The sequence below is a fragment of the Pygocentrus nattereri genome, chromosome 6 (assembly GCF_015220715.1).
Source record: "Pygocentrus nattereri isolate fPygNat1 chromosome 6, fPygNat1.pri, whole genome shotgun sequence".
NCBI classification, from domain to species: domain Eukaryota; kingdom Metazoa; phylum Chordata; class Actinopteri; order Characiformes; family Serrasalmidae; genus Pygocentrus; species Pygocentrus nattereri.
In genome coordinates, this window is record NC_051216.1 from 33,083,576 (window position 1) to 33,099,555 (window position 15,980).

General features: G+C 36.3%; 1 protein-coding gene across 2 annotated transcripts in view; it reads left to right on the forward strand.

The window, feature by feature from the left end:
• dachd (dachshund d) overlaps positions 1–14,728 on the forward strand; it is a 143,782-nt gene extending 129,054 nt beyond the window's left edge. For both annotated transcript variants that reach the window (XM_017695185.2, XM_037539347.1), the window contains exons 9-11: positions 502–645; positions 3,177–3,245; positions 11,993–14,728. In XM_017695185.2, coding sequence (XP_017550674.1) covers positions 502–645; positions 3,177–3,245; positions 11,993–12,030 — 251 coding nt within the window. In that variant the 3' untranslated portion in view covers positions 12,031–14,728. The remainder of the gene's footprint in view (positions 1–501; positions 646–3,176; positions 3,246–11,992) is intronic.
• Positions 14,729–15,980: the final 1,252 nt, after the last annotated feature.

Sequence of the window (15,980 nt, forward strand, 5' to 3'; positions counted from 1 at the left end):
TATATATTTGATATCCATATAAATGATTTATATTCTTTGTATACAAAAGTGTCACCAAGTGCGACTTAATCCTCATGTTCTATGCATTCGCCGCACATAATGAATCAAATGGAATTTAATAAGGGGGTTCCTCACAAGTATCTATATAAGTGTGCTCGGAGCCCTCCAGCCCCATGCTGTTTTATATTCAGCCAGCTACTCCCTTTTGTTCTTTTGAGAAAGTTTCACTGAACCTCGTCTCATTGCCATTTTAACCTAGGTTAATCCAGGTTATCGCTGGCTCAATTATTTCGCTAATGACACAGTCCATTTTCATTGAACAAGAACAGTTCCTCCCTCCTCCCTTAACTTTTCTATGAACATTACTGCCAGCAAACACACTCAGAATACCAAACTGCTCTCTCTCTCAGCTGGCTCCTAATTCCACACTCATTCTCTAGTTCTGCTACTGTGGTTGACGGGGACTTTTGATTTTTTTTGTGTGTGTTTTGTGGTCTTCAGCAATAATTCAGAAGCGCTTGAAGAAAGAGAAGAAGGCCAAGAGGAAATTGCAGGAGGCGCTGGAGTATGAGTGCAAGCGGAGAGAGCAGGCAGAACAGTCACTCAAACAGTCCTCACCTACAGAGAGCCTCCGCTCCCTCAACGGTGAGATCACATCGCCGCACCACACACCGAACATTCGGCAGTTCACCACAGCCGTCATACCACAGCTCATCTCTAATGAATGCTTGGGTTCAAGCTCGCAGGAAAAATGTATGTTACTGGAAGTCTCAGTAATGAAGTGTAATAAGGGTGACAGGAACAATCACAGTTCCGTTTAGCCTATTAGCCTAGTTTAGCCTGACATTTGCTTTGAGTAGGAGGCTGTTAACTGTCAATTTGTACTTTTTGACTTTCAGACAACTACTCATGTCTGACACACGAATAGTGTGACAGTGGTTAGTGAGACACTTGGCAACCTGGTTTCACAAAGAATTGGTTTGAAATGACATGAAAAAATTTTTATGAATTACAAATGAAAAAAACCTTTTTTTTCCCACTCATTTCTAACATTTAATACATGTCTTCATTAAGGTTGTACAGACTTGTCGATGTGGTGGATACAGTGTAACCCACTGCAAACTATAAAAACGAACAAAACTTCACTCGGTAGCTTAACGCAGTATTCAGCTGCACACTGAAGGTTTGTTTATTTTTCACCAACATCTAGTCTTATATAACAATATTAGCCTCTTATGTCCAACCAAGCAAAATTTGAACGCTAAACATGTCTCAGCTGATCAGCTACCTCTGGGGTAAGTGGAGAATTTTGTAATAGAGTATACATAAATGGACTTACCTTAACATAAAATGCAATTTATTTAATGTTGACACCCAGGGGGTGGACAAAATAATGGGAACACTACATGAAATACCCATAGTCATTGGCCATTTTTATCATTTTATTACTGCCATATTTGCACTTTGTGGGTTTACGATTACTGATTGTAGCCCATCTGTTGCTCAGTTTATCAGCCTCCCTCTCCCCCTTTCATCAATGGAAAGGGACCACCAAAGGACTACCACTAACCAGACATTATTTCAGTGGCGGACCTTTCTCAGCACAGCAGGGACACTGACATGGGTAGCAGCACAGTAGTGTGTGGTGTTGATGAAGGACCACCTCCCAAATAATATCTGGTCAGTGGTGGTCCTTTATTGGCTCATTTCCATTGAGTAATGTAGAAGGTGGGGACTGATAAACTGTGCAGTAACTGATGAGCTACAGGCAGTAATTGTAAACCTATGAAGTGCACATATATTGTACATGTACCAGATACAGTGGCCAATGAGTGTGACAGTTGCAGGTTAAGTTTGTGTTATTTTGTGTTTTTGTCATTTTTCAGACATTCATTTGGGTGCATTTGGCACAGCTAGGCCTGTTATTACGTTTGAGTTGATTGTGGTTATTTAAGCTGCCCACAAATATTTCCCACAGTTGTTAGCTGTCTCAATCTAATGTTTGTGTCACAAAAAACAGAAAGTGAATTTTGTGTTTTCATCCATTGAGTTAAAGCAAATACATATAAATAAACTTCTTATTGGTTCTATAACACCACTGCCTTTAGAGGGCAGTTTTGCACACTGTTTGTTTATTTGAGTGTGAGCTGTTTCTTACAGCTACTTATTATCGACAGCAAGACAGCTAATCAGCCAATTTGGCTGCTTAAGGTTTGTACATTAATAGTGTCATTGATGTCAGAACACAACCTTTTGTCTTCAATATAGTAACTTTAGATAGAAAAACTTTCTTAACTTGTAATAGAATTTAATGTAATACATTTGTTTCCAAGTAATTTTAGATCAGTTCTATTTGTCTGTTCATTGTGAAGTTCTGCCAGGTAACTTTGACTTTTCAAATGATGCCAAAAAAGTAAAAATTGACAAAAAAAAGGAAGGCTTTTATTAAATAACTAAAGACCATTATATTATTAATCACAATTATTTATATGTCAATTACTCAGTTGGATTTTTTTATTCTGACTGGCCTTGGCACTAATTTGCAGTCATGACAGCTTAACTTGCCTAATTGTCACTGGTATGCAGTATATTATATCTGTATAAGGACATCCTGTATAACATTCTAGATCTACTAATGTATAAGAGCATTCTTGATTGAATGATAGAGGGAATTTAGAAGCATTCTCTATTCAAAACAAGCACTTTTTCAGGCGCATAAACACTTGACACGTTTGACCCAAATCTAGTTTGTTCTGAAGTGATTGAGTGCTTGCTGTCAAAATCCCATGTGAGGATTGATTTTGACTTGTACTTGAGACGTGTACTTGAAAACGTTACTCCGCAGCTGTGTCCTAGACTGAAACATGTGGACTGAGTGCACAATTTATGCATCATAAAGACTCCTGAAGTATCAAAAAAAGTATCAGCATCATGTTTGTGAAGTCTATGCCACAGAACCAGGTATAGATCTGGTTTAACATATGTTGAAAACCTGGAGAACTGCTTTGTATTCCTGATATCCCTCACCTAGCCAGTGGTTTAAGCTTTTGTCACGCCATTTGCAGCACTGCCTGTATGTCCTTCCATCCATCATGAGAAACGACGTTCAGAAAACTTTGCTAATTAAGCGCAGATGTCATGGATGTTTAATCGTCATTATCCCTTCATTTTACCAGACTCGTTGACCCAGGAGATAGAGACTGACCGCAGCAGTGGCAGAACAGATGCTGAAAGGACAATACAAGGTACATGTTTTTTGAGGAGACTATAAATCTCTCTGCAGCTCCACTATATGAGCCTTAGTTTCAGCCTGCTGTTCAAGCATGCAGCTTACCATCTGGGCCACAGCTCTCACAGTTCAAGAGGAAGGTCAAGATCACTGGGATTCATCAAGAGAACACTTTGTTTTAAAAAAAGGAAAATCAGTCTCTCTAGCAAATATGTGGATGATAATTTTATGAGGTGTACAGTAAGCTAACCAGCAGTAAGAAAATGTGTACTAGATTTGTATGTTCACTCTTAAAAACAAAGCCACTCATGACAAATTTTAATCCCGTTTTTTTTCTTTGGAAATATGTACGGGAATATTCTACAGCTAAGACGTGAAAATAATCAATGATATTTACTGGGGATGCACAGTCAGTGTTGCAGTTTTATGAGATAGATCTGTGTTGCAGTTTTATGAGGTAAATAACATGAGACAAGTAAGTGCAGCCATGCTCTATTTGAATGATGCTGTTAGACCTGTTCCAAAATATAGTAGCATAATCATTGTGCTGAATAGCCAGTTGCCTCTTACCTTCAATGTGGTGCTTTATTTGATTCATTTCATGAATTGTAAGATGCCAGTTTGCCTTTTTAAAGAGCAAATAATGATATTTATGCTGCTTTATCTGATAGAAAATACTGGAAATGTTCTAGTGTGTTTCATGTGTTCACTTAACCCACATAGTATGAGCTTTGGGTACTTTGGGTATCAAAGAAAAATCGGCCAAAATAATTGCCATCAGCCAAATTGGCTGTAAAGAAATCAGAATTGTCCATAACAATTCATGATCAGTGCATCTCTTTTACTTTGTAATTTTGTCATCATGATTATTTTATTAAAACAAATTATTGCTGTTCTGTAAATGGAGAAACCTTTTCTTATCACAATAAAAGAACAGACTACAAACTAGCTGAAATGCACTCCTCCAGTCAAATTACAAGTTCAGTCAGCACGTGCTATAAAAGGTACAAAATTAAATATGCTGTTTTTCTGGATAAATGGTGATGCACATTTTCTATTTATTTGCTGACTTTAACATATTTGAAAAAAAACCTAAAATATTCCATGTATAAAATGTGTCATGATATTTGCACAGGTGCATATTTTGTGCATTACCATGTATAGGAGTGTGCCCTCTGTAGAAGACTTGTTAACCTGTTTAAAATAGTATTTAGTAACATTTAGAAAAGCAACAAAACATGTCATTTGACCAGGGGGCCCAGATTTTGTTGTATAACTGCAGCAACCATACATTTTTATTTTTTTATTTTATTCATTTATTTATTTATTGTAAGTATGCTTAAAAAACATGTATGCAGCATGTATAAGTGACAGCGGGAAGTGCATGGAGTAGTTACAGTGTGAGGTTTATTTCCCTATACCAGCTAAATAGAAGAGGAATAACTCTGGAGAGCATAAACAGTGGTTTGCTTGTGGTTTCCCTCTATTAATTTTAGAATAACTGACAGCACAGTGCCAGAATCCAAGTGGCAGATGTTCATACTTGCTTTGATTTCAACACCTGTAATAAGCTGTATCTTAAATCTTTAATCTCATAGCTGAAGCTGCACTAGTAGAAATGGCTGGTTCTTGATGTCTAACTACATATGAGGATCCCTCTACTCAACAGATTAGCGGCTCAACTAAGCAGCGTCTGTCAAGCAATTTAGAAATAAGCTTAGCAAAGTGAAATATCTGAATAAATCTAGTTTCTTTGGCACCTTAAGCATTAGAATATGTCTTATTGGACATTGCTCGTATGAAGTCGGTGTGACAGTAAAAACAGAGATCCTTCAGTGTGACTAACAACTAGCGGATGACATCTTGCCTATAGTGAAACATTGTTGGTTTTTTTTTTTTTGTTTTTTTTAAAGGGGGCTGATGCAAAAACGTGGCTATTTCAATTGTTTCATTAGCTCTTCTCCATCAATCACGTGATTTCTCAGTGCTGTTGTTTGCAGTAATTTAAAAAAGCCAACAGTTCGTAGATACGTATTTAAGTTTACTTATGTTTTTAAACAAGAAACCCATGACTAGGAATGTAAGTCAAAGACCAGCTGTATTTTATCATTACTCTGATAAAAACAACACAGTGAGCTTGTGAACCTGCTCTGAAAAAAAAACAGTAAAGGAAGCACTGTGCATCTTTTATACAGTGCTAGAAAACATGATAGCTTACAGAAAGCAGTTTTACTCGTTGATACATTTTACTATGCTATGTGACCATGTGCATGCCGTAATTCCTCTGGTGGCAGATTTGAATGCCTTTAAGAGGCCATTGCCAAATTCACAGAATGGATGACCAATTTGATAGAGTAGAAGCTGTAATATATTTCATGCACTGGATCAAAATCAGCCTCAGAATGAATAAAATCTTCTTGGTCAAAGATGCTGTCATTTCCACATATTTACCCACTCCCTGTGATTTTTATTTTTATTTATTTTTTAATAAATATTTGAATATCCCACTAAAAATATGCTTCAAATATGCTGATTGCAGCTTTTGTCAAGTCCATGAAAGCTGCACATATTTTTTTGTTTAATAACTCTTTTTGTTGAGATAATTGCAAAACTCACCTGTAACGTGTGATTAATTTGAGTGGAGTTGTGTAACACACACTAGTATTTAACTGCTAAACGAAGGAAACACCTCATCTACAGCATTATTAGAGCCACAGGTGGTAGGCATCACATTCCCCACCTATGACAGTAGCTGATGTTAAGAGGGAAAAAAAGAAATCATTCTAATGTGATGACAATATCTGTCGTCAGCCTAGAATTGCTGCAGGATTAGGGAAAAGAAAAAAAGAAGTGTTTGAAACATTTCAGCTAATTAGTACAATCTGTTTTGATTAGCAAATGGCAAGCGGTATGTAAATAAAGCCACAAGTACTGAGGCTGTCGCACTGTGATATTATTTGCCGTTGCCTCAGTATTGAACTCATAGGATGGATACATAACTCCATCTCAAGTAGTACATGCCTAAGCATTTAAATAACTACCCAGCAGCACCACGAGAACACCACCCTTATCACTCAGTGGTCTCAATTTCCCTTTGAAAATAGTCCGTGGAAATTGCTATGAAATGTGGGAAATGGCATTTTAATACCCAGTCACATGTAAAAGCCCCATAACCCAGTTTGATTAGCCTACTTAAAAGATATTTTTGTGAAGGAAGGATTCAATGAAAGGAATAGTCTTTTAACCCCACTAAATCAAGTGTCACAGAACTGATAACTGGGGCCCGAATAAATTTGTTCTAGAACATAAAGTTATGCACATTATGATAATGCACTTTTTATATTAAAGATTAATCATATTTCAGCATTAATTGTTATATTTAGAAGTTCATATTTTAAAGTCACAAAGGCCACTGAAAGTGTGTCGAAAAGAAGGGCATATGATTAACTGGTTTCTTTACCCATAGATGCTGATCCAGACCCAAATTGACTAATCATTCCATTATAATGGTCTTTTTCACATCTGGTTAGCTTCACTTAGAGCTCAAAAATTGTAAGTTCCAAAGTGTTGTCCCAGGCTCTTAGGTGCCCTGAAGAATACACTCTAAAACGTATTGAACAACATTGCATGTCTGTTCAATTAGAACTGCATTTGTCTGGGATCCACGTCATTACTGCTGTAGCCTACAACCACTGCTGCATAATTACTCTCAAATGGCAAAAAATGATGTTGATGAATTACACAAGCTTGAGAGAAGAAAGAAATACCTAACATCTTGTGCATACACAACAAAAACCCCAACAAAATGTGGCCCATAACTCCAGCTCTTCACTGTTTAAAAAAAAATTAATGAGGGCATAATTTCAGAGAACTAATTATTTCTATTTGTCTTTTGTCACACTCTGTAATTCTGCTATATTAACGCAGTCTCTGTTTATTAATTGCTTTTCCAGCGTTTTGAATCCATTCCAAGTGTAAGCTTGACTGTTTTTCCTGGCCTCGTGCTTCCGGGAGAGCATCTTGCCGCTAATTCCGCACGATACCACACATAATATCTCCTCAGTATCTCTCCTGATTCTCGCTTTCTGCCTTTTGACGTGTTCGGCAAGTTTACATGACCCTGCGAGGAGAGATAAAGTTCTTTGTTGCAAGATTAAACATCAAAACAGTTAAAGTGAAATTAAAATTAAATGAATGAATGTCACTGAAGCAAAAAAGGCCGTAATTAATGGTTCCCTTAATTGTCTTCATAAAATATTTGCATGGGCATAATTTGCATAATTTACATGTATTAATTAATCTTTCAAAGGAATTTTATGCTGAGAGAAGCCAAAAATTCCCTTTGTTTTATTTAGCATCTAATGAAATATTTATCCTCTTTAAGGAACTTTTCATCTTGATTTTAATATAAAAATGCCAAAGTTTTAACATATTTTAATGAGGGGGTTCGTTCACAAAACAACATGACAGGAATCTGATTTTTTCCACTCAAAAATGGCAGGGGTTGTTTTCTTTCTGCTCTTCTACTACGCATCATAGTTTACTTACACTCGAGTGGACCTGGAATTAATATGCTAATTGATAAATTTATGATTAGCTTCCTGTGAAATAACGTGCTGCCTAGGTACACAAATACGTTTCCTCGAAAGTAAATGAGCACGTTGCTCTTGGTATTAAATTTCAACTTGATGGGTGACATCAAAGTCAGCGGGGTCCTTCTTTATTTTTCCCCTTCTTATTTTTCCCAGGAAGTGCATAACGTACTCCCATCATGTGCTTCCTTTCGTTCTAGCAGTATTAAGCCACTTATCTGTATTAAAGCATTGCTGAGATGAATAGAGAGGTTTCGTAGCAGTTACTGTACACATCCTGCTACATCTGCAAGAGCTGCTGCCTGAGGCTTATAAAGGCACATAAAGGCAACCTAATAGTACATCTCAGACTTCACATAACACAGGATCCTGAGTGCAGCATCTAAAACTGAGCTGAACAACAACCAGGCAATGAGCTACTGTTGTAGTATTTATATTCTGGTTGCATTTGAACTTTAATTTAAATCTTATTTATTATTCTGTGATTTAAAAAAGTCTATTTTTCACATCCTTGGTGGAACAAAACTTCCACGGTCACTTTACGTTAAAAGGTAAAACGTACAAAAGAAGTTGGTCCAGCAGTGACAGTAAGCAATAACTTTGTAAATACATCCATTTGTCTGTTTCATTTGATTACTGTGTGTTGTGATGGCAATTGCAGCTCTTTACACTCAGCAAAAAGGATTCTATATAGTACCAAGAAATAGTACCGTTGATGCATTCACATGGTTCTTTGCGTGATGATGGTTCTTTGTATAACCACTATAGAACCCTTGAAAAACCCACTTTTGAGGATGTACAGCCTATATCCTCTCATGTTTGTGGTTTACTCTTGCTTCTTCAAATTCAACCTGAAATCAAAATTCAGGCATGACTCATATCATTTACAAAACAAAATTCTTGTTTTCCTATTCCTTTATTATGTCTTTTGCTTGTCTCTTAAATGTCTTTTAAGTGCATCATTGTGCACCAGAAGGTGCAGAAAAATAATATTATACAAAAAAATCAGTAAATATCCCAAAACAGCCCACCTACCCTTCAACACTCAGCGCCCTTAGAGAGTCTCCCTGATACCTTGTTTCAGAACTATATCATGGTACAGAAGAAGAATGTTTTATGATTTTGGATTCACGTTCTAGCATAGAACTAGCAAAAATGTACTGAATGTTACATGCACAAACAACATTATCTTTAGCATTATAGCAATATGGAGAACCTTCGTTTTAGGCTCTATAATTATTCCGTTTTGAGCATTTACAAGTCTAATAGGCTTTGAAATACATACATTAAGTAATGAGAAGTGTATGAAAGTCACTGGATAGGTTAATAATGCTTTTAGTTTCTGTGTCATCCAACGTTTTCCTGTATTTTTACCATAAACCATAGCAGTCTAAAACAATCTAAAATCCTAAGCACACAGTGAAGAAAGTCGTGCCCAATTAACTGCTACTCCTACTTACTGTGCCGTCAGGATTGTACCTCCGCCTGCATTATTTTCAGCAGCGCAATTCACACAGTAATGACTTTTACAGCGTTGGTTGAATGGCGAGGGCCAGAGTGCAGTACCTCAGAGACTCGGGTCTTCTTGCTGTAATTAGCCCTACTGTTTGTCTGTCCCTGTATCAAGGCTTTGTTGTTCTGCACACAGCACTGTGCACAGCTAGGCCACAATTAATCAAAGTTCACAGGGTTTCCGAGCTCATATTAATCAACATTTTTTGCAGCGGACACCAGATTATTAGCTAAAAGCAGGAAAGTCAGAATGTTGGGATGATTTATGAGCACTTCGTTTATGGTTCGAAAACAGACGATTTTATTTGCACAGGACCACAATTCACATTATCAAATGGAAACAGGTTTCTGTGGTATAGTTTAACAGGAGTCATACGTAATAGGTGACCCTCAAAAAACTTTTCCGTTCCATAAAAAAGACCACAGTTTCTGCTCTTATGCCGATTGTCTTGTTCAAACAAGCACTACAGTGTTTCACTGTTCTGTCACCGCTTTATGTCGTTTGGTGTGCTTTTCCCCTTCAAAGCTGAATTATTTAGCCAGGACTGCCAAAGAGAGGAAACATTCCTTAAAGGCAGAAACAGAGCGTCCTCGCAAACAGAGGAAATGTTCGGGTAATAAACGTCAAACAAGCTCCTGAGCCATGCCTAACAGATGCTTTTACCAACGCTGAGGCAGTGAGAGGCCGCTGCTCACTCAAGCATGCGCTCGCCATGAGTGTTCCCTGGAAATGGACAAAGCTCGTTAGACTGCAGGTGTCTGGAGATAGCGGCGAGAAGAATGGATGCCTTTTTTCAATAAACGCTGTTTCCACCCAGAACGTGTCATTTATAAAGGGCTTTACATCATGAGTGCAATATAATATTCAAACAAGCGTGTTGAAAGAACCGTCTTAAAACATGTGTGACTAACGCTCAAGACACAAACCACTGATTGTAGTCTTACAGTTGGAGTTCTCTCTAGGCGCTGTAATACATTGTAGAGTCGTGTTCTTGCAGTCATTCTGAGAATAAGTTGTAACACAGGAGACTGCTCAAACATGCACAAGTATTAGCATTATTATTTTATTATGGCTTTAAAGTATGCCAAGGTGTTAGGTCAAGGTGTGACATGAAATGGCACTCGTATATTAGCAGGATGAAGAAAGAACATGTGCCTTCTCTCTCTTCATTTTAAAGATGTGGAAGATGCTGTTTTTTTAGTATAGATGGTTCATTATAGTAGTAAAGCGTTTCCTCCAGAGCTGTGAGCAAAAACAATATTTAAGTGTTTCAGTTTCTGTGTTCTAACTTTGATATAAAGTAAAAAAAAAAGTTGCAAGACCAATTAATTAAATGTATATACCTAATATAATTAAAATATAATTATATTAATTCCTAATATAATAAATGGTAGGTTTGAAATTGATACAAACTGTTTGCATCAAGAAGGATATGATCACATTCAAATAGGCTATGGAACTGATGCAAATGTGAGTTTGGAGTAAGTAATAAACAATTAGGCAAGTAATAAGTGAGTAATAAATAATAAGGTAGATTAGTTTCTTTTTAAGTTGACAGTAGGCCCGAGTGATGTAATTGGATATTGGTGATTACTGACGAGTAACCCAGTGATGGTACTTCACACGTGATAATCATTTTATTGGGATGGAGAACTAATTAGGGGTGGGCGATATGGGAAGAAATAGTTTATCATGATATTTAAAGAAATTTTCATGATGCAGGTTATGCATCATTATACTTTGACACATTGACAAAATGTTGCAGTAGTGTCACATTTTAAAAACAGCTTTTAAAACTATGAATACAGTAATTATTATACAACAGTCCACATACCGTGCTATACTAACTCCAGTTAAACAGGATTAATTATGTAATGTAATTACATAATTTTGTAATGAAACAGTTGGTCAGTATTCTTTAAACACCAACAATATCAACGATATGCCCAGAAGTGCATTTTGTTTATCATGATAGCAAAAAGTATCACAATAACGATAAAATGTTGAACTAGAGAAGACGTTGAATTGTAAACAGGATGCTAAATGATATTCTGTGCTATTTACATGTAATGTTTTATTGATGTTTGCTGGACACAAGCTGTTACACTACAGTAGAGCAAATTTCATATTATCTGTACTGCAGTAGTGTCTTGATAATTCAGTTGTAAAATTCTGACAATAAAATCCTTTCCCACAAGTATCTGTAGCCGAATTCCAGCGTGGCACTGCTGTAACAACTTTAGATTTAAAGCTTTAGAACTATTAACAGGCAAGTTTTTTTATGTGTGGGTCATTTAAAAGAGAAGGGACAGCCATAAATCCACACCAGCAGGAGCTCATGAATGCATGCAGGAGCCCACAAAGCACAATAAGAGCTGAAAGTTTATTCCCAAGAGATGTTAAGTTAAAGATGTTGTTAATGCTAAAGAGCACATAAGCTAAACGTAGCATTGAAAATAGGTTAGCAAGCAATGTGTGTTTGTGTGTTTGCAGGGAGATACTTGAGAATCACTGTTTTTTTTAAAGAAAATAGCATGCTAATTATTGTTAGATATCATGCAGGCCCAGTTCAAAGCCCTGCCCCACAGTTTGTACACTGATTGTGTCCTTGTTGCAAATTTGCTAATCAATAAACATCTCCTTGTTCTTTGTTTACAGATGGAAGACTATTTTTGAAGACCACAGTGATGTACTGATGGCATGTGCGGAGGACTTATGAAGTCTGTCATATGAAGATTCAGAAGAATTCTGTCATATGAAGATTGTCATATGAAGAGCGCCCTGTTTAAGGGTCTTTTTAGTTACAAAAACAGGTCAGGCTGATCGCAGAGGCTCCATGGAGGTGGCTGAGTTTGGCCCACAGCTGAAGGAAGGGCCATGTCAGAATGTAGAATTAGGACTTTTCTTCTCACCAGTATCAACAACATATTGTGACAGATATGGGATTAATTGCGTCGGCTGTTTTGAAGGCGACAATTTGAGCACAGTAAAAATGTACCGCGAGGTACACTCGGTGATTATACTTACAACAAATCCACAGCACTGAAGATTTTTATACTGTATTTAAACCAGCGAGAAAGCTTTGAAAAAGAAATTCTGATCCAGGGGTTTTGTTTTGTAATAAGAAAAATGATAAATCCTTAATGTCATAGCATATTGCCAAGTTGTTAAAGATCCTAGCTTGGAGCAAAAGCCTCTGGAAATGTGAATTTGAATATATGTTGATCAATAGAAACGACTAATCTTTGCTTTAAATGTTTTCTAAATTAGAAAAAAAAATACAATCAAGTTTCATTTTTATCATTGTTGTACATACAAGAACAGAAAATAGGTTAACCCGCTCACTTTGTTATGTGTATATAAAGTTAAAAGAAGGTATTGTGTATGCAGTAGATCTATTAGGAAAACAATACCAACATTTATATTGAATTTATAGATTTGTTTCTGAGCCATCATTCTTTCAGATAGCTGCCATTACGGTGGAAGCATGCAGGCATGTAAATGTTTGTCCTGAATTCCTGTTACTCAATAAATACTTAACTGTGTTGAACAACTAGGGTTGATTCACTTACACCCTGATAAATTTGACTAAAACCATTACTTCACAGTTCAGCTCCCAGATCAGCATCTGTGTTAAATGCATTCTAAGAGAATCTCCTTAGTGTGTTGACTTTACAGCTGGCATATGCAAAAGAGGAGTATATGCAGGAAATACAACCAGATGAGTCCCATATTCGTTATATTTCTGAAAACTGATAATCGTCAGTTGAGGATTGCATCTCAAAGCATTCTAAAAAGAAGACAATGCTTAGAAGAAGGTCAATTCTGATAAGATTCTAAAAATCCATTATTTATTGGTGAAACATTGAAGGAGCAATAAGTAATATTTTTGTGTTCTATTTCTCACTTGCACATTGCTTTTTTGTGGCTGGCTATCGGGAGCGGCTGCACTGGACAAGCACTTACCTTGAGTTTACTTACAGAAAGCAGGGTAAATTGACCCATTATACATTTAGTAGCTGCTCTGTTTTCAATCAAAAACCTCTGGTTGCAGTACTCAAGACCTGCCAGTTGCAGAGATTGCTACTTATAGATTTAAAAAATATTAATTTTTTTTCAGAGTTTTAAAATATATTGTTGTATTTTGTAAGATTTTTCAACCCATAACCTTCCACACTTAATAACTTATATAATGGTGTTTTTTTTCCTAATTTCTGGGATTTCAGAGTTTCTTAGTTTTGCTTTCCTGTCATTTTTAACAGTTTTATCCATAGTTTTGCTTTGCCCCCCTCCCCAGTTTAGCAGTATTCAAGCAAAGCGTCCTTTCATTCGAATGTTATCACTTCTGTTTTTGGGACATGAACAGCACACAGTAGACTGAGCTCTACACTGGAAGCAGTGCTCTTACCAGATGAGCCATTTAGGGGGCTACGTATTGTATGTTTTTAATATTTCATCTACAAATTTCATCAAATGTTCTCACAAACAGTGCAAGTAACATTGTGTTTCTCGTGTTATCATTGTGATGTGATTTTATACCTCTTTACTTGCTATTGTAGCTGACCAGTACGAATCCTAGTCTGGTTTGGACTTCTCACCTGATAGGAAATCTGTTTGAGGTTTTATTAAAGGTTTTTTTTTTTTTGAAGCTGTACTTAATTGATTTACCTTCATTTCAGGAATGAAGGGAAAAGAAAAATGAGAAAGGGAAGTCTCTGTCAGTCTCCTTGTGGTTGTTATGCATCAGTTACCCCAAACCAAAAGACTTTCTTTCCCCACCACACCTGTTCTTTAATCTTCTGAGATTTGCTGTACAAAATTCTGAGACTTCTACTAAATTCTCTTTGATGAAACCCTGTATCCTCATGACTAGGGTCTGTAGTTCTTCTTGCCTGTCATTCCTGTATTTCACATGTATATGAAGTTAGTGTTGATAATAAAAACGATGTATTTTGAAGTGTTTTGCCCATTCTAAACAGCAAGGCCCTTCAAAGCTTGTTTGGGGAAATGTGCTGAACTGGCTTAAATTATAAATGATTCTCTTTCTTCGGGAGCTGTAATGCATAGTAACTCATGATCAAATATAGTGTTGTACACTTTCCATAGGTTGTACCACAGCTTTCCTGAGATCAAGTGTGTAAGATTTTACACTGTCCCACACAGTGGACAGAACTTCAGACATCCAGTATGAAGAGTGGCAAAAAGAAGAAAGAACTGAACCTGAAAAAGCCTTTATTAACCCCAATTCTCAATGATCATGGGAAAGCTGGATATATTTTTTCGTTTCATTTCACATAAGTTTTTTATTCATACATTTGTTCTCAGTCCCAACGAAATCTTGGTGTCAAGTAAAAGTTGAATTTTCATTAAAAGAGAATTTTGTCTTTTAATGTATATAGGCTGTAGCAGGATTTATGAGGATATTGTATTCCTTCACTTTGCATTCCAGTAAAGGAAACATGAATATTGAAACCAGAAGATTAATGTGTTGAGGTTTTTTTAAGCAGTTTTGACATGCTGGTTTGTGGTTAGGTGTTATGTGGGTCTGTTTCATAATTCGTACAGTGCAGTGCAGAGCAGACATTTTTGGGACCTAAGAAAATACATTAGAAAGGCTATTTAATTGGACAGTATGTGTTTACATGCCCCGCAAAACACTAGTATTAGAATAATTACAATTAAATGATATATACCTACATAAGCTTGTCATGATCACTGATATAAACCTACATTAACATTTATAAATACTTATTCCATCTGTCATAAAATCATCTTTTTCATCTTTGATATCGAGTTGACAGATGACGTCTTTTTTCTGACATTGGTTTGTGTCATGACACCTTCTTTGGTAAAATAACAGCATGCTATAACAACTGACTGTGTATCTTAATGAATATTACACTGGCATAATGCTGTGTGATGTATTTTAAAAATAGTAAATGACATTCACTTTACTAAAGGACAATAGAAAATAATGAATGAGCAATGTCATATTATCGGCATGATGTGTCTTTGACTGAACTTCAATGTGTTTGTCATTTCACCGCAGCATGATTCATGACAACTTAATTTTAGATTAAAATCAATGAAACCTGACATGGATGTTGTGTCACCATCAAAGTTGGTAACCTTTATGACAAATGACACCTATTGGAATAATTGTTTATAAACCTTTATGTAGGTTTATGTCAGTTGTCATAAAGGGCTTAGGCGGGGGCCATATAGCCTTATGAACACTGTCCTACAATAAATTGTGACCATAATATTAACACAAAAAGTGATTTTAAGCATGTGTATGTGCTCTTCTAACCATTTCCACACCTGTCCATGAGAAAGTAATGTTTGTAGTTATAGTCGAGTGTCTGATTTGGGTAATCGGTTGTTCCTTCAATGAAATCAAGCGTGCTGGTGATGTACTTGAAGTCCATGTGATGCCTGGGTTAATCATAGAGACAATCAAACCTCATTTCTTTTTAATAGCTTACACCAAACTTTTGAAATTCTTCTTACTTTTTAGTCTATTACTATATATTACTTTATTCTAATGTTACATTGTTTTTGCAAGCAGAAACACTCTTATTGCTGAGAAATCTGTGATTATCTAAAGAAAATGAAATGTGTAATTGCTGTGAGGAGAAATTAGTAT